Here is a 22654-nt window from a genome sequence, read left to right on the forward strand (position 1 = left end):
ATTGTGTGGGTCAGGGAGCCAGTGTGGAATTTGCTACTTACTAAAAATACTTGTTTCAGCCGTATAATCAGTAGCTGGTAAATATTCAAAGATGTGTTTGGGATTCCACTGGGCTTAGTGTAAAGTGGATTCAAGAGAAAATTCCATTTATTTCCCAGCAGAAGGGAACGATTGAGTGGATCATGGTCTGTCCTCGGAGGACTAGACAGGATGCCACCGCAAAGAGGAACGGGGACTCGCTCTGTGTGTGACCACAGCAGCCTTCAGGATGACCTGCTTCGGTCGGCAGAGTAATAACGGGAAATGTATTCTCATCCTAATTCTCAGGACATGTGAATGTGGGCCATGGAGGAAGGGACAGCGGGGACGTGATGAAGGGTGTCCCCGGGCGTCACACGAGTGGTGGACAGCTTTCCTCAGGTGTGGTCGGAGGGAGAGAGGTGATGACAGGTGAGAGGTGCCATCTTTCCGGCTTTGAAGACAGTGGGAGGTGGGCCGTGAGCAGGCCCCCCGGGGGCCTCTAGAAGCCTTGGCTCTTCCGCTTGGGTTGTGCGTCTCGTCTTGGAGAGGAGCCTCGTTGCCGCCAGTGGCCGTGGGAGTTGCAACCGGGCTGAGTGCTCTAGACGCGCTGTTAGACTTGCAGGTGCGTTTTGGCCTGTCTGCCGCTTCAGCTTTTACAAAGGCGCCGCCACGGTCCAGATTGTGGAGAATCTGGATCTTTCTGTCGGGATATTGAAGTTTTTGGAGTGGAATTGCTCAGGCTGAGGGTACGTGCATTTAAAATCTTCGTGGGTCTGGCACATCGCCCCTGCCCCAGTGCAGAGGGCCCCCCTCCCCCATGGGAGCCACGCCTGGTTCTAAGCTCCATCATCTGATTCTGGAAAAGGAGGCGCGCTCTGCTCCGATCTATCTGGTGAACCTGGTTGGTGGGCACCGGGGGAGAGAACAGGCCCCGGCGGGTTGCAGGGAAGCCCTCGTGGTGGTGGGGATAAAGTTTTCACAGTGTCTGCCGCACAGCCGCTGTCCTGAGCTCACCCGAGCTGCAGGCGCACAGGGGTGGGGGGTGGGGAGGTGGGGCTCCTGGCCACTGGCTCAGGCCGGGGCTTTCCTGGGGCCCCTTCAGGGAGGTGCCCGCCGCACGGAGGCTGGGGGGCGCTCAGGGGGAGCCTGCCTCTCCTTCCCGGGGGTCCAGGGTGGGCTCGAGTCCAGGTGGCGCCTGTGTAACCTGCCAGGCAGCTCTTGAACGAGCGAAGAGGGAGGGAAGGGACACCCCCCTCAGGTGGCAGCGGTGCCGGGACCCTGGGTGGTCGCGTCAGGGGTGGGAAACCCCCGCAACCAGAGGGTGCTTGCTGTGTCGCAAGAGCTCATCTGCTAGGATGTGTTTTGAGAAAACAAAAGGGAACTTCCAAGTGGTTTCCGAGAAACTCCAGAAAAACAGTAAGAGCAAAACTGAAAGTGAAACCTGTGTCTCCCTCTCCTGCCCCCCTTTTTCTCTCCCTCCCTCAGGAGAAGGACCCTCGAGGATTCTCCGCCCTGCCGGGCTGGGGAAACCCAAGTAAGTTAGCATCTAGCGCAGTGATGATTTCGGGAGTGGATTCCATGATTCATCCCCCACATATGACCCCCAGTGCTCGTCCCATTGAGTGTCCTCCTGAGTGCCCTTCCCCCTCCCACAGCCCCTCAGTTTGTTCTCTGTGTTTAGGAGTCTTTTATGTTTTGTTCCCCTCCTTGTTTTTAGATTATTTTTGCTTCCCTTCCCTTCTGTTCTTCTGTTTTGTATCTTAAATTCCCCATGAGTGAAGTCATAAGATACTTGTATTTCTCTGACTGATTTCACTTAGTATATTACCCTCTAGTTCCATTCACGTAGTTGCAAATGGCAAGATTTCATTATTTTTGATTACTGAGTAATACTCCATTGCGTGTGTGTGTGTGTGTGTGTGTGTGTGTGTGTGTGTGTGTGTACATACCACATCTTTATCCATTCATCCATTCATGGACATTTGGACTCTCTCCATACCTTGGCTACTGTGGATAGCGCTGCTGTAAACATCGGGGTGCATGTGCCCCTTTGAAACAGCACCCCTGTATCCCTCGGATAAATACCTAGTAGTGCCATTGCTGGGTCATAGGGTAGTTCTGTTTCTAATTTTTTGTTTTTCCAGAGTGATTCACCAGCAGTGCAAAAGGGTTCTTCTTTCAGCGTTTGGAAGCTTTGACTAGTAAAGAATTCTAAGTGGACTTTGGACCAAGGTAGATATTAGCAAAATGTTACCAGGGTTGTTTACACAGCCTCCTTGGCTCTAGACCTCCTGTCTCTGGTGATGAGGATGTCTTTCTGCTTCTTGGTACTGACAGGGCACGTTTCATGTGGGTGTTTTGCTTCCTGCTTTCTGGGGAGACGGGAGGGTCTCGGTGACCTTACACCCGAGGCTTCCCAAGTAGCTTTACTGTAAAATCATCAACATGCCATTTTGGCGGCCTGCCCTTGGCCACTAGAGCCTGGAGAGGCTGAGTGCTTCTGGAAGTCACCCCCTGAAGCTGAGGAGAGTGGGGAGGCTGTTCCCAAGGGGGTGTGCGGTAGACAGAATAGCGCCCCCCAGGGATGCCCACGTGATGGCACCCGGGGCCACCGCAAAGGGGAGCGAAGGCCGCGGGCGGAAGTAAGGCCGCGGAGGAGCCGACCTCACCGCGGAGCCCCGCCTGGGTTGTCCAGTGGCCCGATGCTGCCACAGGGTCCCTCCCAGGGGAAGAGTGAGGCAGAGCTGAGACCAGAGGCGAGCCAGCTGTCGCCAGAGCTGCAGACTGGAGGAAAGGCCTGTGAGCCTGAGTGCAGGCAGCACGGGAGGGTGGGAATACGGGAAATGGGTCCCCTCCAGAGCTCCCGGAGGAAGGAACACAACACAGAGACACCCAGGTCAGATCTCTGACCTCTGGAACAGTAGGAAACAAAACCTGCAGCTTGCATGGTTTAGGCCGCCAGGCTCGTGGTAACTTATTGCAGCAGCGACGGGACGCTCCCGCGGGACGTGTGGGGTCCAGGCAGGAGGCCCTGAGCCTGTCCAGACTCTGGCAAGCAGTTAAAGTGCCATCTGGGTTGAAGCAAATCCAGGTTTCTGTGTTGGATGCAGAAGGCAGAGCTGGCCTGTCAAGCCAGGGCACGGAGGGGGCACGGAGGGGGCACGGAGGGGGCACTGTTTGGTAACTGGAGCTGGAGAGCAGGTTGTCACGTGGAGGAAGGTGACCCTGGACCCCTACCTCACCCCACACTGGACAGAGGCCGCTCCAGGGCTTGGGCTGCACCTTCAGCGGCAGGCGTCCCCATGAGGCCCCCGGGGGACGAGCGGCAGCTCCCCGAGGAGGCTCCCTGCCCCCCTGCACAGGCAGTGGGCACCTCCAAGGTGCGTGAGGCTTTCGGAGACACAGTGGCGATAATGCCTCTGTCGGTGAAAAAGAAATCACAGCTACGGACTGAGAGCAGGGGTGTGCACAGACACGTGGGCACGCATGTCCGGAGCGCCGGCGTTCACAGCAGCCAAAGGGGAAGCCACCCAAGGGTCCACGGCTAGACGTGCGGACAAAGCAGGGCGTCTGTCCGTAGGATGGAGCATCATTCTGACCCTTGCTACGTCAAGGATGAAACTGAGGCCCTTAAGCCGCAGAGGGACGAACACCACCCGGCTCCACTAACGCGCGGTCCCTAGAGTCACAGACGTGGCAGGCGGGGGCCGGGGCGCCGGGGCCGGGGCATGGAAGCTCACCCTTGACCGGGGCAGTTTCCGTTTGGAGTGACAAAGAAAGTCCTGGAGAAGGATGGCGTGAGGACCGCAGGCCTTCCGGGAGGGCGTGACTCGCACCCCAGACCCGCACGCTCCAAAGGGTTCAGCAGTGAATGTTGTGTTGTCTGCGTTTCACTGTAAGAACAGGAAAGCACTGTCGCTTCGGCAGCACATGGACTAAAACTGCAGTGAGGTGGAGATGAGCAGGCCCCTGTGCAGGGACGGCGCACACATTCGCGAAGCGGTCCCTATTTTTAAAGCCTCTTTTTAAAAAACAAACAAACAAACAAACAAAAAAAACAAAACAAACAAACAAACAAACAGCTATGAGTATTTCTTCTTTAATGACAGATTTTTTTCAAGGCTATTTATTTTGAGAGAGAGATAGCACAAGTGGGGGAGGGGCAGAGAGAGAGGGAGAGAGAGAGTCCCACACAAGCTTACACTGTCAGCACAGAGCCCGAAGTAGGACTCGAACTCACAAATAGTGAGATCATGACCTGAGCTGAAACCAAGAGTTGGATTCTCAGCTGACCTGGCCACCCAGGTGCCCCACATGACAGATTTTTTAAAAAATCCAAACAAGTGGGCGCCTGGGTGGCTCAGCCAGATAAGCATCTGACTCCTGATCTTAGCTCAGGTCACGATCTCACAGTTTGTGGGTCTGAGTCCCACGTTGGGGCTCTGTGCTGACAGCACAGAACTTGCTTGGGATTCTCTCTTTCCCTCTCTCTCTACCTCTACCTCACTCACTCCCTCACTCTCTCTCAACATAAACAAACATTTAAAAATCCAAACAAGAGTTTATTCTCACTTTTTGACAGCAGTGGTGGGGCGGCAGTGTGGGAGTGCGGGTTGGTGGGGGTGGTCCACTGTGACCGCAGGCCTCACGTGCTCTGCCTAACTTCGCGGCCTTCGTTCTGACCTGGGGTGGACCCAAGAAGTCAGGGAAACATTCCTGGCCTTAACGGGGCGATGACCACCTCCATCTATGCTCTGGTCAGTGAAATCTGCGGACTTCTAAAAAGCACTAATAAGCATATTTTTAAAGGCAGAGAAAATTTCTCTGGCAGTGACCAGCTTCCTCCTTTCATTCTTTTATTTGGGAGAGAGAGTAAAACGCCCAGTGACTCAGAGGCTGCGAGAGGGCGGCTGTGGGGCCAGTCCAGCGCCAGGCTCGAGAGCAGCGGGATGGATCTCGTCAGGGGCAAGGTGCGCTGGAGCAGGACGGAGCCCAGGCGCGGAAGAGAAGCAGCTGACGGAGAGCAGGGACGGATCCTGCTCACTGAGGCTCAGGCGCCCCGGAGACAGCAGCCCAAAGGCCACTCTTCGAAGCCGAGAAGGAAGATTCCGGGGTTTCTGAGACGACTGCGCAGAAATAAAGAACCCCAAAATGTTTGTGAGATGGAGACTTCCAAAGGTATGGGTGTCGCCTTTGTATCTGGCAGGGGTCTGTCCTGTTTCTTTTGTTTTTAATTAAAATATTTATTCATTTATTTATTCATTGTTGAGAGAGAGAGAGACAGAGACAGCAAAAGCAGGGGAGGGGCAGAGAGAGAGGGAGACACAGAATCTGAAGCCGCTCCAGGCTCTGAGCTGTCAGCGCAGAGCCCGACATGGGGCTCAAACTCACGAAACGTGAGATCATGACCTGAGCTGAAGTCAGACACTTAACCGACTGAGTCACCCAGGCGCCCCTAGTCTGTCCTGTTTCTTCATCTTTTGCTCACTTTCTCTGCCCCTCACTCAGTATGCCCTGCACGCCACCCTCCTGCATGTCCCTGGGAGGGGACCAGGCACAGTGGGAAGATGCCTCCTTCCCTGGAGGGCTGCCCCTGGGGAGCGGGCTGGCTTGCTCACCGTCGGCACTTGCCATGCAGCGGCTGCCGTGGGGCGGGGCCCATGGGGGCTCCGACACGTGCCAGGGGCCCAAGAAAAGCACCGGAACACAGCCAGCCAGCCCCTAGTCGTCATGCTTGTGAGATGCACCTCACAGTGGGCTACTAGCAAACCTCGCTTCGAAGCTGACAAAACTGAGGCTCAGGGGCGTTGAGTCATTTGCCCAGGGACACACAGCAAGTGAGCAGGTCAAGTTCAAATCCAGGCCAGCAGAACTGGCTGCTGGGCCGTGCCCCAGGCTCTCAGGCTGCAGGAGTGAGAGAAGAGGAGCCTGGGGTGGGGCTGGAGTTGTGTGTGTGTGCAGGGGCGGGGGGGGGATCTGTGTATGAGCCATATGTGTGCCCCCCTGTGGGTCTGTGCCCAGAAAACTCACAAAATGGCCTTGAGTGAAAGAGCAGGGCTGAGGCTGCTGTTTATTAAGGCTCCAGGACCTAGTGGGCTTGTGGGCGTGGTCTGGCCTTCTGGGAGGAACTGGTACGTTTCTAATCTGGGGACTGTTTTCCTGATGCTTCAGGTTTTCCATGAGGTTGGTGCAAATGGCAGGATCGCAATGGGAGTGTGGGGTCCGGAGCAGGGTGAGGTCTCATCAGCTGCCTTTGTATCCCTGGCGCCTGGATGGTGACGGGCATCGTCACCCGAGAGGGGACAAGTGTTTGTTAGTGGATTCACAGGTGGTAGGATCTACGAGGGTCTCCCATGTCCTCACTAGCCCTGCCCCTGGTGACACCGGCCATCCTGCTTCATTGCACCTTTTTTTCTCAGGCCACCTGTTGCTGACCTGTGACCCGGGGGGTCGGTCAGTCGGCCTGGAACAGCCAAGCTGTGCGCAGCCTGACGGGCCTGCACAGGGCGTGTGTGGGCGCAGCAGGGGCTCCCGGTGTCCGCCTTGGGCTGCCTGCCTGTCCCCACAGTAGAATCAGTGCAGTCATAGGAAGCCTAGGAGACCTCAGGACTTTGCACGGGCGGGTCTTCTGTTTTGGGGTGGGGGGGATGGCCCCCTAGCCAGAAAAGAGCCAGGTTGGGGTGGGACACACTGGAGTCCTGTGTGGGATACACTGGAGGGAGAGGGGCAAGTGTGTGCTAGATCAGCGCTGAGGAGACCGAGCGTGAGCCAGGCAGTGATTTAAAGTTTTCAGGAGCCACAGTAAATACATTAAAAAAAAAAACGGGTGGAATTAATTTTAGTAATATCTTTTATTCAGCCCAATAGAGCTGAGGTAGTATTTTGACGTGTTTCAATATTCAATCAATATCAAAATTAAGGTATGTTACATGCTGCTCCCGCCCCCCCCCCGCCCCGAGTCTTTGACCTGGGGTGTGTTCACAATGATGGCGCCGCTCAGCTTGGACACTCCGAGGGCTCAGTAACCACCGGTGGCTTGGGACTGCGGTGCTGGCCAGCACAGCTCTGGGAGGAAGGGGATGATGTCCAAGTAGCCCAGCCCCGGGGGACAGCCCAGAGGTCCCGGGGCCACGTTTCCCTTTTCCATCTAATCTAATGAATCGCTATCGACGGGCATCATCTATGAGAAGTAGGCAGCGAATCTTCACCCTCAGAACAGTTAAATGCTGTCGAAGGCTGTCCTGCTTTGGTTCAAAATAATTTCCATCCCACATTCCACTCCTCCCCAACTCTTCATATTGTTACAAGTTCAGCTGTGTCCCTGCGAGGCCCAGCAAACTAGAAACTAGTGGCTTAAGATAAAGCGAGATCAAACGTGCTGCTCTCATGGAGGATTTGGGTAGGTGGTCCAGGGCCCCTCCACGCTCCGGGCCCGGCCCCTCCACAGGCCACACGGGGCTCCTGTCCTGGGGCCCCGGGCGGCTGCCCAGTTCGTAGCACCAGGTGAGCATTCAGGAAGGAAGGAACTGGGAGAGGGCGGGCATGCGTCCACCCTTGTTGACAGAGAGGCACGCTGCGCCCCAACTGGAGATATACCTACCCTCTCATTCTGAAGTTTCCAGGGAGAATCTGAAGTTCAAAACTGCCCCTTCCAGAATTGGTGTCCAAGTGTTCAAGTGCTTTGGACAACCCTGCCCCAATCCCCCCTTCCAATCTGTCTCATCAGAGCCTGCCTCCTGCGGCTCCAGGCTGCGGGGTTTAGCTGAGGCTCCCAGGGGCCCACAGTGGACTTCTTCCCTCCGGACCCCTCCCTCCTGGCCGAGACCAGCACTGTTGGCGTCCCTGGGAACCTGTCAGAAATGCACATCTCGGGGCGCCTGGTGACGCAGTCGGTTAAGCATCTGACTTCGGCTCAGGTCGTGATCTCACAGTTCATGGGTTCTAGGCCCGTGTTGGGCTCTGTGCTGACAGCTCGAAGCCTGGAGCCTGCTTCCCATTCTGTATCTCCCTCCCTCTCTCTGCCCCTCCCCTGCTCATGCTCTGTATCTGTCTCTCTCTCAAGAACAAATAAACATTAAAAAAAAAGAAGAAAGAAAGAAATGCACATGCCAACCTGGGCTTGCGTGAGCCCTCCACGTGGTCCTGATGGGTATTCCTTCTGAGAACATTTTCCATGGCCTCTGTTGGACGCGCCTCTCTGTGCCTCTGGTGGGGAGTGGTGGGGGGGAGCCTTTGCTGCCTCAACGTTGGGTTAACAAGGCACCGCTGAGGAAAGCGCGGACCATGAACCGCCCTGATCGCTTAGGGACGCGTGGGAAGGAACTGCCCGTTGGAAGCATTTCTATTCAGAGGGGCCCCGGGTGGCGGCCGCCACTCCGGAGCTGCCGTCCCAGGCTCGTGCCCTGCTGCTCCTGGCTGGCCCCAAGGAGCCCCGTTCTCAAAGGCTCTTCAAGCCTCATCTTCAAGTCTCATCTTTGTGCTGGTTCCTCTGACACCAGCTCAGCCCACACCCACCCTACTCCAGTGAAGACTCCGGGGCAGGTGCCCTCCCTCCCCGGTTTCCCCATTCTTCCAAGTCCTCCCCTCGCTGAGCCGTTCTTTTGGGTTCTTTCCTTCCAGACTTCCAGCACTTGGTCCAGAAGGGGCAGTTCCTGGAAGCCTATGAGAGCCTCTCGGTGCTGGCACAGGAAGGGCAGGACTGCGGCCCCCAGTTCGAAGCTCTTGCCCAGGGCATGTGGCGGGTGGTGCAGCAGGCTCTGCAGGGCGCCGGGCACAGTCAGGAACTCGAGGCGGTGCTGGACACTGTGGAGGCCACGACCCTCCTGGATGACGGCAATGCGGCCTGGGGCGGGCAGCTGGGCAGGCTGCTGAGAATGGACGCTGAGGCCCGAGTGCCCACCCTGAAGCCCGGGGACCAGCTGGGCCCCTTCCTGGAGAAGCTAGACAAGGCCGTGAGACAGGGCCTGGGGTCCCCACGGGCAAGCCAGTTGGGGACCCGCCTCTGGGAGACATACAGGACCTGCTTCCAGGAGGTCCTCTGCAGCCGCCTCTGGGGGCTCACGACGGGGCCCTGTGGTGCCGACCTGAAGAGCTGCCTCCAGCTGTACACCTGGGGCAAGACGGCCTGCTTCCTGCGGCCGGGGTGAGTCCTCTTGGAGGGCTTGGGGTCCTGGGTGAGGGCCCCGGCCAGGGCTGCGGTCAACGCAGAGCCTCTCAAGGGGCCACCTAAGCAGGACTGGTGGCTGGAGAAGGGCAGAGGCAGCCCTGGCCTTGGGACGGGCATGTGCACACACGGGTGTTAGTGTGCATGTATGTGTGTGTCCGTGTGTTTGTTGTGTAGTATATGTGTGGGTGTGTTGGCATGTTAGGGCGTGTTTGTGCGTGTTCAGGGGGCTCACGGTCCACACCCGTGTGACCACTCAGACTGGTCTACGCCAGCAGAGCCTCTCACTCCCGTTTCTCAACCCCAGCTGCCCTCTCCAGTCACTGGGCCCCGTGCAGGGGTGAGGGGCTGGCAGCACAGGCTGGGGAGGGGTGAGACCAGGCCTGGAGTCCACCGCCCTTAGCGCTGAGCTGTCCTCCACAGCCCAGCCCCTCCCCCAAGCCCAGCTCAGCTCTGTGCCGGTCATGGCTCCTTCCAACCCAGCAGGGAGACCCTTCTGAACGCACCTCCCGCCGCCCAGGAGCCCACGGCCGGGCACCTCTTGGACCCCATCATGATGTTTGTGACCTGGATGTCCCAAACGCAGGAGAAGCTGGTGGGGATGATCCAGGTAAGTGGATCTGGGAGGATCCACCACCGGAGGCTTCCTTGTCCTGCACCTGGGGGACACCAGGAAAGCGGACGGGCCAGGGCAGCCCCAGCGTCCACTCCTAGGGCTGCGGGGGTGGTGCCGAGCTGATTCGGGCCCTTGAGCACTGTCGTGGGGGAAGTAACTGCGTGCGGTGGGTCTCAGGTGAGAGGTGTATCACGGGCCCAGAGACAGAGCACGGCCAGAGGTCGCTGCCTCGGCCAGTAAGTGCACTCTGGCCTCTTCCACACTGGGGGCTACAGAGAGGGGCAGTGAGCCTCGGGGAGAAAGCCGGCCGCCCAGAGGTGGGTGCACACGGTTAGTCCTTGGCAGACAGAGAGGACTTAAGGGGACATCACAATTTCCTGCTATGATCTTTTTTTGTTTTGTTTTGTTTTAATGTTTATTCATTTTTTTTAGAGAGAGTGTAAGTGGGGAGATGCAGAGAAAGGGGGAGGCAGGATCTAAGCGGGCTGTGTGCTGACAGCAGAGAGCCTGAGGCAGGGCTGGAACTCACAAACCTTGAGATCATGACCTGAACTGAAGTCAGACGTGCAACCGACTGAGCCACCCAGGCGCCCCTACGATCATTCCTTCCTCCCTTGTTTAAGGTTTATTTATTTTTCAGAGAGATAGAGAGAGTGCAAGCAGGGGAGGGGCAGAGAGAGACACACACACATACAGAATCCAAATCAGGCTCTGGACTCAGAGCTGTCAGCAGAGCCCGAAGAGGGGCTCAAACTCACAAACTGGGAGATCATGACCTGAGCCAGAGTCGGACGCTTAACTAACTGAGCCACCCAGGAGTCCCTAGGATCGATTTAAAAAAATTTTTTTAATGTTTTTTAATTTATTTTTGAGAGACAGAGAGAGACAGTATAAGCAGGGGAGGGACAGAGAGAGAAAGAGACACAGAATCTGAAGCAGGCTCCAGGCTCTGAGCTAGCTGTCAGCACAGAGCCCAATGCGGGACTCGAACCCACAAACCATGAGATCATGCCCTGAGCCGAAGTTGGACGCTCAACCGACTGAGCCACCCAGGCGCCCCCCCTAGGATTGATTTTAACAAATGTGATTTTCCATAACGGCATTCCTGGTCTTGGCACAGACAGATCAAGAGCCCTGGGAACCCCATGGAGGAGATGTTGGGGTGCAACAAAGCCTTCTGCCTTTCTCAGCTAACAGACTGAGGAGCTAAGCTTTACGACCATGAAGTAAAGAATTGGTATTGGTTTAAGAGGAATTTTCCAGTAACTGGTATATAAGTGCCTAGCCTTTTCCTTGCCTGGAAATTCCGGGTTCTGAGGTTCGAGGCCCATCGTCCTGCACGGCTCTCCTGACACTGTGGAGTTGCAGCCTGGGCCGAACTAAGGAAGACACGCTTTGTCATTCCTTGCTCTTCCAGCGCTCCGGCCGTCAAGGGCTGAGCTGCCGTGTGGAGTGGTCAATTCAGACCGGCAGCCAGAACGCAAGTAACAGTGCGGCCTTCTGGGCCGTAGCATGGGGATGTCGGCGAGGGGGGTGATGCCAGGAGCCCGTGCCAGGCGAGGCCTAGCATCTTCCAGAAGTGGCATCGAGATCCTCTTTCTGTCCAGGCAGCCAGACATGAGCTTCCTGCAGAGCTAGGAGCGGAAAAGTACGGAGTGCTGAGCTGGTGGAGAAAATCAGCTTCTAGGCTGTCCCTTTCTGCAGAGAAGGCCACAGCCTGCCAAGGGCCCCCAATAAGGAGCCCTCTAGATAGAGGTGCCTGGGCCAGAAATGAGACCTGAGTGGGGGCAGGGCAGCCCACCTGAGTCTCCCTCCCCCCACCGCACTGTGTTGGCTGAGCCCAGGTGAGGAGGGCAGCATCCCCTGAGACCCTGCTGGGGACAGCCTCTGTCATGCCTGGGGTCGGGCCTGAGAGGTCACACTCAGGTTTCCGGCCAGAAGCTGGTCTCCAGGGCCCCGGGGCTCCCTGGTACAACCTGGTCCCCAGTGGTCCCTGGCGCCCCCAGGAGTGGTGGCTCCCATCCCCCCTGGGTAAATGAGTGCCTGGGATGGGCGCGACGGCCTGGCCAGGAGCAGAGAGGAGGGTGTATCCCGAGGGTGCTTCACGGGCCACCCATGATGCACAGAGGGCCAGGGGCTGTGAAGGAGAGGTTTGCTCAGAACTGGGTCGGGGGTGGGGGGATTTCAGGTCACTGGTCCCGGGTGTTCCCGGGTGGGCTCTGGTTCTAACTTGCTCTCCTGTCCTCAGTTAGGGCGGAACCTGTGTGCCCTGGAGGGGAGCATGGAGGTTGAAATTGCTTTTACTGTTTTCTGGGCAGGAAAAGGTGGAGGCGGCTCTGGAAAAAGTCCTGATCTGCGATCGGAAACAGTGGGCCCAATTCTCCCGCCCAAAAACGTTCCTTGAGATCTCTCAGGTACTCACCAGTCAGTGTCTCTCCAGCCACCACGTGGGCCCCTGGCCCCTTCCTGAGCACCCCGCCGGTGGGGAGGGGGCTGGAAGGATGGGGTGCTGGGGGGCGATGACGGCGGGGGGCGGGAGCCATGACAGGTGGCAATGACTGACGGGGGGCAAGGACTGACAGGTGGTCAGGCGCATGTGCAGCAAGGACTGCGTCGGTGCCTGAGGGTGGTGGGCACAGGCGGGCGGGGCCCCAGTGCAGGGCTGCAGGGCACATATTGAGGGGAGAGTCCTCTTCCTGGAATGTCTCAGTTCACGGGCCTGCTGGGCCTCAGGTAGGACTTGTCAATAGACCAGTGTCTGAGGACGCCTCGATGAGAGGGTCAAGCAGCCATGGGGGTGAAGGGTGTTGGGCCTCGGAGGAGAGGCCACTGTGTGGGGGGAGGGGAAGGCGCTTTTTGTTTTTAGAGGATCTGGGAGTTTCTGCTACTTCTCTTGACTGCTCAGAGTTGTAGGAGAAAAGGAGGAGATGTTATGCATCCTCAAGGCCTTTATGCCAAGAAGCCCCGTTCAGAGTGGGGGGGGGGCGCCGAGGCACCTCTTGGCCAGACAGGAGATGCCTAGCCACGTGTGGGCAGGGGGATGTCCTTCAGGCTGGCTGACTGCAGGACACAGTGCAGGGTTCGAGGGAGGGTGGCCCGGCAAGACGGGGGCCAGGAGGAGTAGTGAGGGCCTGTGGGAGGGGTCTGCTCAGTGCCGTTGGCAGCAAGCAGCGTGGCAGGGGGGCTGGGGGCCGCCCCTGCACGCCAGCGCTTCCTGGAATGACAGCTGTGACAGGCACAGAGTTGGGGGGGAACACATTCTCCCAGGGTCCGCTGGCTGTGTGATTGGTCCCTGGGTCCCCCCTGAGAGTCTGCTTGCTTTGACTGGCAGCTGCTGGAAGCAAACACAAAAGCAGTACAGCACTTAGGACCCTCGATCACCAGCCAGGTCCAAGCCGTGGTTCTGAAAACATTTTCAACGTTTCTGAACAGGTCAGTGAAAAGGTGGTCGTTGCCTAGAGAAGGAGGCAGGGTGGCTGGGCCCACCTAACCCCAGTTAGAGTACTAGCCGAGCCTCCGACGGCTGGCCACCAGGTGCTTGGCCAGTGCCCGGAGCAGGGAAAGGGCTGCATTGGTTCCAGGTCCCCCCATTCTGGCCCACTCTGCCTCCTGCCTGGCTCTGACAAGCAGCCCCTGTGTGACTGTGGAAATGTCCCGTTGTGGCACCTGCTGACATGGCGGCTCAGGCCTCCTGTGGCCATCAAGCCAGTTCCACAAAGGGACTCCAGTTAAATTTTATTTAATTTTAGCTAATTGACCTTTGAACACCACCTGGGGCTGGGCTCCGGGACTGGACGGCAGGACTGGGAGGAGGGGGAAGCCCAGCACGGCAGTCATGAACATGCAAGTGGAATTCTGTCTTTACCTACAGCTTGGTGTTTTGCTCATCATGGATGTTCAGGATTGATTTTGATTTTTTAAAATATTTCATCAAAATATTATCTTGGGGGTGCCTGGATGGCTCGGTTGGTTGAGTGTCTGACTCTTGATCTTGGCTCAGTTCATGACCTCGTATTTCGTGGGATCGGGACTTGCATTGGGCTCCTCGCTGAGCATGGCCTGCTTGGGATTCTGTCTCTCCTTTCCTCTTTCTCTCTTTGCCCCTCCCCCACCCCAATAAATAAATAAACATTAAAAAAACTGATCTTGGCCCAGGAACTGGTAGACTATCTTGTCCCCATTTCCTCTGCTTTTTGCGGCCACCAGATGCCACGCCGCACACCCAGCTCTGCCCTGGCCTCAGGGTTCGGGTGGAGACTGCCTCTTTCCTGACAGGCTGGGGCGAGGCTCAATGCCGCAGGCTCCTTAGGCCCCTGTAAGAAGCATGTCTTGGACAAAATGCCGTGTAGACCACACCATGAGGCTCCTTTCTCTGGGGCCTTCGGGGGCTGTGTTCAGCTGGGCCAGGCTCTGTAAAGGGCAAACTACTCAAGAGAGGCCAGGGATGTGGATTTGTAGGTGAAATCAGCCAGGTTTTAAATGTTTAAGAAAATGTTGCTGGGCGGCCAGTTTGATCAGTGTTCCGGGGACTCAGACACAGGAGGACACCCCTTCTTTCCTGCCTTTGGGGAGCAGGGGGTGTGTGCTGTCCCCCAGCCTCTCCCTGCCTTCTGCTTTGGAGCAGCTTCAGTGGCCCAGCCCAGACATAGGATGCCAGCCTCCCCTTCTTGAGAGCACCCCCAGGCCTCACCCGATGCTCCCAGGACTTGGAGGCGGGCAGCTCCAGCCCCGGGCCAGGAGCACCATCTCCTCTGCCTGCCTCTTCCTTCATCAGCCAGGGAGGGAGGGCTTCTCAAATACAGCATTAGCTGCAGTTCCAAGGCCACAGGAAAAAACCACTCCATCCTGTTCTCAAGCATCTACCACAAATGGTCATCGAGAGCATTCAATGAAAATGTCTTTAGGAAGCATCTGGCTGCGGGGTCTGGCACAGAGCCAGCCCAAGTAATCGGGGCTGCCTTGTCAACATCTCGGTCACTGCCACCCACAGTTGTGGTTCTGTGAAGGAAGCGGCAATTAAGCAGATAAGGGATCCGGCCTGTGAGGCTGCGGCTGGTGGGAGGGGCTGCGGCTGGTGGGAGGGGCTGCGGCTGGTGGGAGGGGCTGCGGCTGGTGGGAGGGGCTGCGGCTGGTGGGAGGGGCTGCGGCTGGTGGGAGGGGCTACATCTCCACCTTCACACCGCAGGTACAAGGTAGAGGCTGTCGGCTTCCTGCAGCGGAACGCCACTGCCGGGGCCTTTCCCGAGGTGCACGTGCTGGAAAACTGCTGCATCCTCAGGTGCATGGGGTCGTGGCCCGGGGGTGGGCGGGGCCGGTGGGCTCAGGCAGGCTAGGCAGCGCTACCGTCCACGTGGACGGCACATTTGCTGCCATCTGTGAAAAAAGTGGGGAAGAACATCCCCACCTGAGTATAGAATTGCATCATTCCGTAGGGAAACACCAGCACCCACAGCACCACCTGCCTCCGGGAGAGGAGTTTTCCACTGTACCTTTTGCATTTTAAGGCACGTGGATACAACAGTCTGTAAATACAGACAGAAACAACAGTGGGATGGGATAGACAAGCATCTGCCTCCCGTCTGTCCCAGGGTGCACAGGGGGACACCTGGTGGCCGGTGTGCTGCAGCTGTGGGGCTGTGACAGGGCTCTGGGCCAGGCCCCATGGACCCCCTTTGGTTGCCCCAACAGGGAAACGTGGCAGAACCTGAGCCAGGCACATGTTCCACCCGAAGACCTGGGCCCCGCTGTGCAGGGCGCCATCCACTTCATTGAGGACCACAGCCGGGACCACCTCGTGCCTAGAGTCAGAGCCCTGTGCCAGGTGACGCCACCCCCACACCAGTCCTGGCGCGGGTTCTCTTCTGCACCCGTGACCGACTAGGCTGGAGATGTTTCCAGTCAGGTGTCCCCCCCCCCCCCCGCCCCTCTGGCTGCAGCAGAAGGGCAGGGCCAGCTTCCTGTCTGACCTGAGGGAGGGGTCCTGTCCCAGTGAGTGGGCTTAGCTTGGCCTCCCTGCCACTATATGACGGCTGGCCCCCTCCTCACCCAGGGTACCTTTCTCTGTCCCCTCCGGCCAGAACTGCCTCTTCCTTTCTCCGCCTGTGAAATTGCTCTCCAGCCAGGCCAGCTGAGGCCTGACCCCGGCTCCCCCCACCCCCCACCCTGGCTCTGACCTGGCAGTGTTCCCAGGCAGGGGAAGTGCCTTCACTCTGTCCCAGGGCCTCTGTGCCTGCCTGGCTTTCTCTCCCCTGGTCTGCGGCTGCCACCCCGGAGGATGAGGTCCCTGAGGATGCCCAGAGGCTGACCCTGGGGCTGAAGCCCTGAGAGGGCAAGGTGGCCTCCTAGGGTGTGGAAATCACAGGAGGGAATTTTCTGTTCAAATTAGGGGTTCAGGGCCCTGTCCTCATTGGGGCCTCCTGGGTGGGAGATGGTGGTACTGGTGGGCGCTCTCTATTCCTGCAGTTTGAGCCAGTGATTCATTTTGCCCCATGGGTACCGGCTCCTGAAACAACTGCCCTTGGATTTTCCACAGAGTTGAGCACCTGGGAAGACCCAGAGAGGTCATGTCCTCCCAGAATAGCCACCATCCTGCCCTTGCCTCTCCCTGGGCTGTGGCAGATATTGCCAGTCAACCCCAGCATCCTGTTCTGCTCTGGCCCATTGGGAGCCCCGGGGTTCTTCTCCGTGCAGAGCTCCAGGCAGGCAGAGTTCATGGATTGGACTTGGCACCATGTTTTACGGACGGTGCCGGCGAGGCTGCATCACGCTGGGTGGGGCGGGGGGCAGAGGGCTGCGGTGTAGGGAGGATGGGACGTGCTCAGGTCCCCTGGTAAAACACCAAGTAGGCAGGACTTGACCCTCTCTCTGCCCATCCTCTCTGGCGTCCACCAAGAATGGAGCAGGCCCTGTCCCGTGTCTCAGGAGTCTGGTCTAGAGGGAAAGCATCATTGAGGTTTGGTGCCAGGCCAGTCCTGTGGGGACCAGGGGGGAAGGGGAGAGGACCAGGGGGGAAGGGGAGAGACCCAGGGGACTCTGGAGGGCTCCAGGGAAGAGCTCGGGTCAAGGGCGACAGTCTGAAAGGAGGAGGGTGGACAGACAGTAGGCGAGCTTCTGGCCCAGGACTGTGCCCTCAGTGGGGAGAGGCGGGGGCTCGAGGCTGGAGGAGGCAGGGGAGGGGGGGAGAGAGTACAGCCAGCCGGACACCTCGGCCTCCGTGATGTCGGACTCTCCTGTCCTCAGAGCCAGCTGAGGGCCCACTTCGGGAGTAAGGACAAGGATCTGGTCCACGCTCTGCAGTCTCTGTGGCAGGGCCTGGAGGGCTGTCCCAGGCTGCACTCTAGTCCCTTGTATGAGGTAGGCGGCGGGTTCGGGGGTGACTGGCTTGCTGGCGGTCACCCCGAGAAGCTGAAGCAAGTACCCCTGAAACTTGGTGGTTGGGGGTTCGATATTCCTGGTGGTGGGGACAGGCCCCCAACAGACCCATGCTGGAGGAGTTTGAGTAGCAGCCGGCCACCCCCAGTCCCCAAGGGTGCACCACTAAGGCCGGTGAGACCGTGTCCTGGGACAGCTTTCACTCGGGCCTCTCTATCTTGTCTTTTTTGGGGGAGCAGAGCATTATGCGAAGTTTGCACATGGTGGTCTTTGGGGAGTACCTCCAGGCCCTGGCCACTCACCTCAGGACGCTGGAGCCCAGGAAGTGGGACAGCCTCAGGCTTCAGGTGGAGATGGACATCAAGAAGTTGGATGACATCTTCAGGAGGCATGGGGTGCGCCATGGACCCCCGGGAAGGCCGGGCCCGGTGGGGGGGAGGCTTTGCTCTCTCTTTCCAGTTCTTATCCCTCCTGGGCCCCTGCCTGGGCCGGGTGTGCTGGCCTCACCCAAACCACACTCAGCTCTGCCAGCACGGGGCCTTGAGTCCCACACATGAGACGGGGGCCACCTGCTTCCTCAGGGGCGCTGTGAGACGGGGGGGGGGGATGTCACAAGCCAGTGGAAGCAGGCCTCCCCAGGACAGCCTGTGGGCAGCTCCGGAGGTAACCTGGGCAGGACCAGGCAGCTCTGAGCAGCAGCGCCCGCCCTGGGGCCTGCAGGTGGGTGAGGGGAATGGGTCGTACCGAGAGAGGAGGCGCTCACCCACCTGCGCTGCCGGCAGGGGCCCGGCTTGGCCAGCCCAGAGGAGCCCATCCTGGCGATCTTCCAGCTCAGTGAGAACAAGGGCAGGGAGACTGTGGAGGACTGGCTGGCCTCCTTCAGGGACAAGTTCCCGGGTTATCTGAGGTACGAAGGAGTATAGGGGCTGGGGAGGGGGTTGGTAGAACGGGGGAAGGGTGAGCCTGCCGAGGTGGGGTGCTCCCAGGGGCTCAGGTGGGGGCACAGCCGCACCAAAGCACAGACCCCCAGGTATGAAGGGTCGGTAGCTGCCAGAGGCTGAGAACCCTAAGCTGGAGTCTCATAGCTCATTGACCCCTATTCCCAGACAGGGAATCTGAGGCCTGAGAGCAAGGGGGTCTTGGCAAGGACTTGCCCAGAGTCCCCAGCAAAACCCGGCAGGCAGTGCAGGACCATCACCTGCTTGGGGTCTTAAGGGAGGCTGGTCTCCCAACCCCCTGCCCCCAGGCTTGACTAGGAAGCACCCCCAGAGTGCTCCCATCTGCCTTGTTCCCAGAGTTCCCAGGGCTCCCTGGTGGGTCGCCTGGGGGTCCCCAGAAGAAGGAAGGGCGGGTGGAGACGTGGGGAATGTGCTAGTGTCCTAGCGTCGATGGAAGATACTGCTCTGGACTTGATGTGTGCGCTCCGGCGTGTGCAGACCACGTGGTCACGGGGGCGCAGAGCTCTCTCCTCGCTCCCTAGCAGGCAGGACCCCTGCAGCTCCGAGGACCTGGAGGTGGGAGTGAAGGGAAGACGCTGCTGCTGCTGCTGCTGCTGATGCCCCAGCTCTGCACCAGGTGACCGAGGGCGCGAGGCTCCAGAGCGCCCCTCCGGGGACACGGTGGGGCAGGTCCGGCCCTGGGCGGTGGCCGGGCCGTGGCTTCGGGGCAGGTCCAGTTGCTGTAGCAGACACTGCACTGCCGTTCTCCCGACCCCTTTCCTCTGAACAGTTACCGAACTTATGTGCCGTAGCTTATGTGGGTATATCTAAGAGTTACCGTATTAGCAGATAAAGCCAGGAAATATTTAGTAATTCATCTACAATATTGGTAAAAATAGTAGTAATCCACTAAAACAGAAAGTTAGTATTTACTAAATCCCTATAAACAAAGTAAGTGACAATATATTATATGGGAGTATATAGACTTGAAAATAAGTCAGCACTTACGTAAAATAATACTCATTTGGATATATAAATGTATTTTAAAATAATAATAAGCCCATGATGTTATATTATGGCATATATGTTATAACATCTATATAACGTATATATATATATATATATATAACATAACCATATATGTTAATATTATGGCAAATAATGATTTTTAAATGAAGAAATTAAGTATTTTCTGCAATAATAGCCATAAAGTTGACAATATGAGTGTCATTATTTTATATTTTTGGAAAATCTTTGTCTGGCCTACTAAGAGACAGGTAGATAGATCCTCATTTATTGGCTGCTATGTTCAGTTGGTTGTGACATGTTTTGGTTGATATAAGGAAGGTCCAGCCTCTCATAGGCCAGTTACGGTTGGGGAAAGAGAGGGTATTTTACTGCCTCTTTTAGGAAATTGTGGCCAGTCTGCTTTGATACCACACCCACACAGGACGGGTGGTAGTTTATTAAAGATTAGGACGTAGAAACCAGCTTGATGAATTTTACGGAATTTGCATGCTCTGTTGTAGTAAAACCCCTTGGCCTACCTTGCACTTTGAAATGGCTCTTCCACCCATGGGTGATTTTGTAGCATCGAGTGTTTGTCACCCAGCAAACCCAGCCTCCCAGAGTGGTGCAGATGCAGATGTCAACATGTTTCATCAGACCTTGTCCATAAGACCTTGTCCATAACCTTTGTTAACATTGCTGTCAGTTTTATCAGGAAAGTCTGTAGTTGTTGGGAATCCCAGGCTCACAGTAGAAGACACAAGTTTTCTAAAATCCTAATTTTCACGCGAGAGTTCAAAATTTTATCACTGGCAACAAATACCATCGGTTGTTTACCCTGAAGTGGCCAGCTCACATCATTCATTTCCAAGAAAATGCCATCAACGACTGAACAGTCTGTCCATGGGTCATTCAAGTAAAAGTGGTGTTCCATAAAACAAGTGGCTAGTTCAGCTAGTAACGCAAATGTCAATTGCACAGGTGCTTTCCTCAGGGCATCCATGGTCTCTCACTGTGCAATACAAGGGCTAGGTATGAACTGTGTATTTCTTCATGTAGGATATTTAAAAATTGTGTACTCACAAATTGAGATTTAATAAGAATAGTGATTTTCTCTTTTATAAGCACATTTTAAAGTGAAACTGGATTTTTTTCTGTGAGTGCATGGTGGTGAAGGACACTTGTAGAATTTGGTGCCACTGCTTTGGTGTGGGCCAAGGTTCTAGAAGCTTTATCCATGATGGCTTTTGGGCCATCGGTGTAAATGTCCACTCTGTGAAAGGGGCATATGAAAAGAGTTCTGACCTCACAGGTTCCATGAAGAATTTCAGGTCCCTGGGATTCCACCAAATGTGTTTTGAGAACCACTGACCTAGCCATACTGGGCTCTTCTTCTGCCCATTTCTGCTGTGTTGACTTACATGAAATTATTGATATTTGGTCATTTTTTCCCCAATAAAAGTAACAAATTCATATGGTTCACACAGATTGTCTCTACAACTTTGCATGTTCTGTTCCACCTACCTAGAGTGCCCTTCCCATCTGTCAAAGTTCTCCTTCCTCAAGTCTGCTGCTCACTTTCGTGTCCAAGATGCACATCACAGTCTTCCTTTGGTCAAGAGCTGTCTCGTCCGCTGATTGGCAAGTGTCTTGATGGCAGAGGACCGGCCACACGTGTCTTTGTCCCCCCAGGGCCAGGCGGAAGGCTGACTGGCCTGGATGGAGGTGGAGGTGAGCCGCAGCTTCAGGGGACCTCGGGCTGTGGAAGTTGTGTGGCTCCAGCACCCACCTGAGGCAAAGGATCTGGGTGCCCCTGATCCCAGCGCCCACCCAGTGGCCACTTCATAAATGACAGCCTGATATTCAGGAGGAAGCCAATCCTTCTGAAGTCTGGACTTTTATATCAGAAGGAATGCACGGGACATTTACCCTGGAACCGCCCCCAAGCTATGATGCCGGCCAGGCCTTGTGGGAGGCCACGTGAAGGTGTCCCAGCCAGCGGCCCAACCAAGGACGCAGCCAACAGCTGGTGTGAACCCCGGACGTTCGGGTGAGGAGAGCTTCCAACCCCGGCAGCCCGGCCGCTGCCTGACGCAGTGCCAGGATGTGGTGGTGTCTGCACGCTGGACACTCGCCTGGTGTCAGAAGAGCTCTGAGTAGGGGGACAGTTGTCCTGCAGTCACAAGAAATGTCCTGGGCGGACGTTCGGTTACGGCCGCCTCCGGGATATGTGAATAAATCACAGCGGACAGGCCTCTGCTTACTCTAGAGTCGGAAGCAGTCGTTTCTCCTTTTCCTTTTTCTGTCCTCCTCCTCCTCATTCTCCTTTCTGGAAAATAAAAGGGCAGCTCCTGTGCATGCGTGTTTGTGGGCTGTGACCCGGACCTTGTGTAAGAATCTAAACACTGTGTGAGCAGATCCCCTGGGCTCAGTAGGTAGTATTTTTATCTATTGTTAAGAAATGCGCAATTTGGGTCTGTAGTTCCTTTTTTAAATTTCTGTTTATTTATTTTGAGAGAGAGAGACAGAATGCATAAGCAGGGGAGGGGCAGAGAGAGAGAGAGAGAGAGAGAGAGAGAATCCCAAGCAGGCTCCACGCTGTCAGCACAGAGCTCGGTGTGGGGCTCAAACCCACGAACCCTGAGATCATGATCTGAGATGAAGCCAAGAGTTGGATGCTTAACTGACTGAGCAACTCAGGCACCCCTGGGTCTGTATTTCCTTTTTGTCCCTAGGGATGTTGAAGGTTTTTAAATATAAATTTCCAGGTGTTTTTATGACCTGGCCTCATTGCCTGACACCATGGAATCTGCCTATGTGTTCTATTTCTTGGGACTTACTCAGCCTGGGGCCCTGGTCATCCCCGTCCCCAACTCCGGCAGGACTTGACCACAGGCCACAGCCTGGTCCCTCCCTGGGACGTTGCTCAGGTCAGGGTCCTTGGCCCCAGGAGGACCCTCAGCTTGGTGGGGAGGCCCAAACAATCAGGAACACCCCCCCCCCACCACATGCCTTTCTTCCTACCCTGGCCCATTGAGTTCTCAGAGTCCCCCCCACTGCTGGGGAGGGGAGGCGAGGTCTGCCGCTCAGACCCCACAGGTCAGGGTGAGCCTGGGGGAGGGGCTGCCCCCTCATGAGCTGGGGTGGGAAGTCTTTCTCCCTTTCCTTTGTCTCCTTGTCCCTAGACCAGCAGGATTTAGTGGCTGTGCAGAGGCCAAGGGGCCTGGAGTCCAAAAGGAGGGCCTCGCGTGCCTCATGTTTGAAGAAAGAAGTGGCTAGTTCATCCCTCCTTCTCTCTGTCCTCTGGCCCTCCTGCCCGGTGCTGCCGCCTCCTGAAGGCAATGTCCAGGCCACCTCCTTCCTGAGCTCAGGGTCTCAGCACCCCCCCTCCACCCAGCAAGCCCTCTTTTCTCTGACTCGGCCCAGGACTGCGTTCCAGGGTCGTTTCTGACCTGGCAGGGCGGGACCATTGCTGGGAATGATCAGGAAGTCCTGACATCCTTGGCCGAGGAAGCAGAGCCCCACGGACAGCCAGGG

General features: G+C 56.8%; 1 protein-coding gene across 12 annotated transcripts; it reads left to right on the forward strand.

Moving 5' to 3' along the window:
* The first annotated feature begins 222 nt into the window (after positions 1 to 222).
* LOC115301534 lies at positions 223 to 21473 on the forward strand. 12 transcript variants are annotated; one of them, XM_029951474.1, is made up of 13 exons: positions 223 to 450; positions 1507 to 1555; positions 2166 to 2253; positions 4889 to 5199; positions 8641 to 9163; positions 9668 to 9794; positions 12119 to 12214; positions 13132 to 13232; positions 14986 to 15078; positions 15489 to 15621; positions 17040 to 17566; positions 17954 to 18078; positions 18652 to 18742. In XM_029951474.1, exons 4-12 carry the CDS (start codon positions 4971 to 4973, stop codon positions 18075 to 18077), a joined length of 1953 nt encoding a protein of 650 aa, XP_029807334.1. In that variant the 5' UTR covers positions 223 to 450; positions 1507 to 1555; positions 2166 to 2253; positions 4889 to 4970; the 3' UTR covers position 18078; positions 18652 to 18742. The 12 variants fall into 12 exon arrangements, with proteins under 12 accessions (XP_029807334.1, XP_029807335.1, XP_029807333.1 ...); XM_029951473.1 differs by lacking the exon at positions 223 to 450 and adding an exon at positions 462 to 767; XM_029951475.1 differs by lacking the exon at positions 1507 to 1555.
* The last annotated feature ends 1181 nt before the right edge of the window (positions 21474 to 22654 follow it).

This window comes from Suricata suricatta, chromosome 9 (assembly GCF_006229205.1).
Source record: "Suricata suricatta isolate VVHF042 chromosome 9, meerkat_22Aug2017_6uvM2_HiC, whole genome shotgun sequence".
NCBI lineage: Eukaryota > Metazoa > Chordata > Mammalia > Carnivora > Herpestidae > Suricata > Suricata suricatta.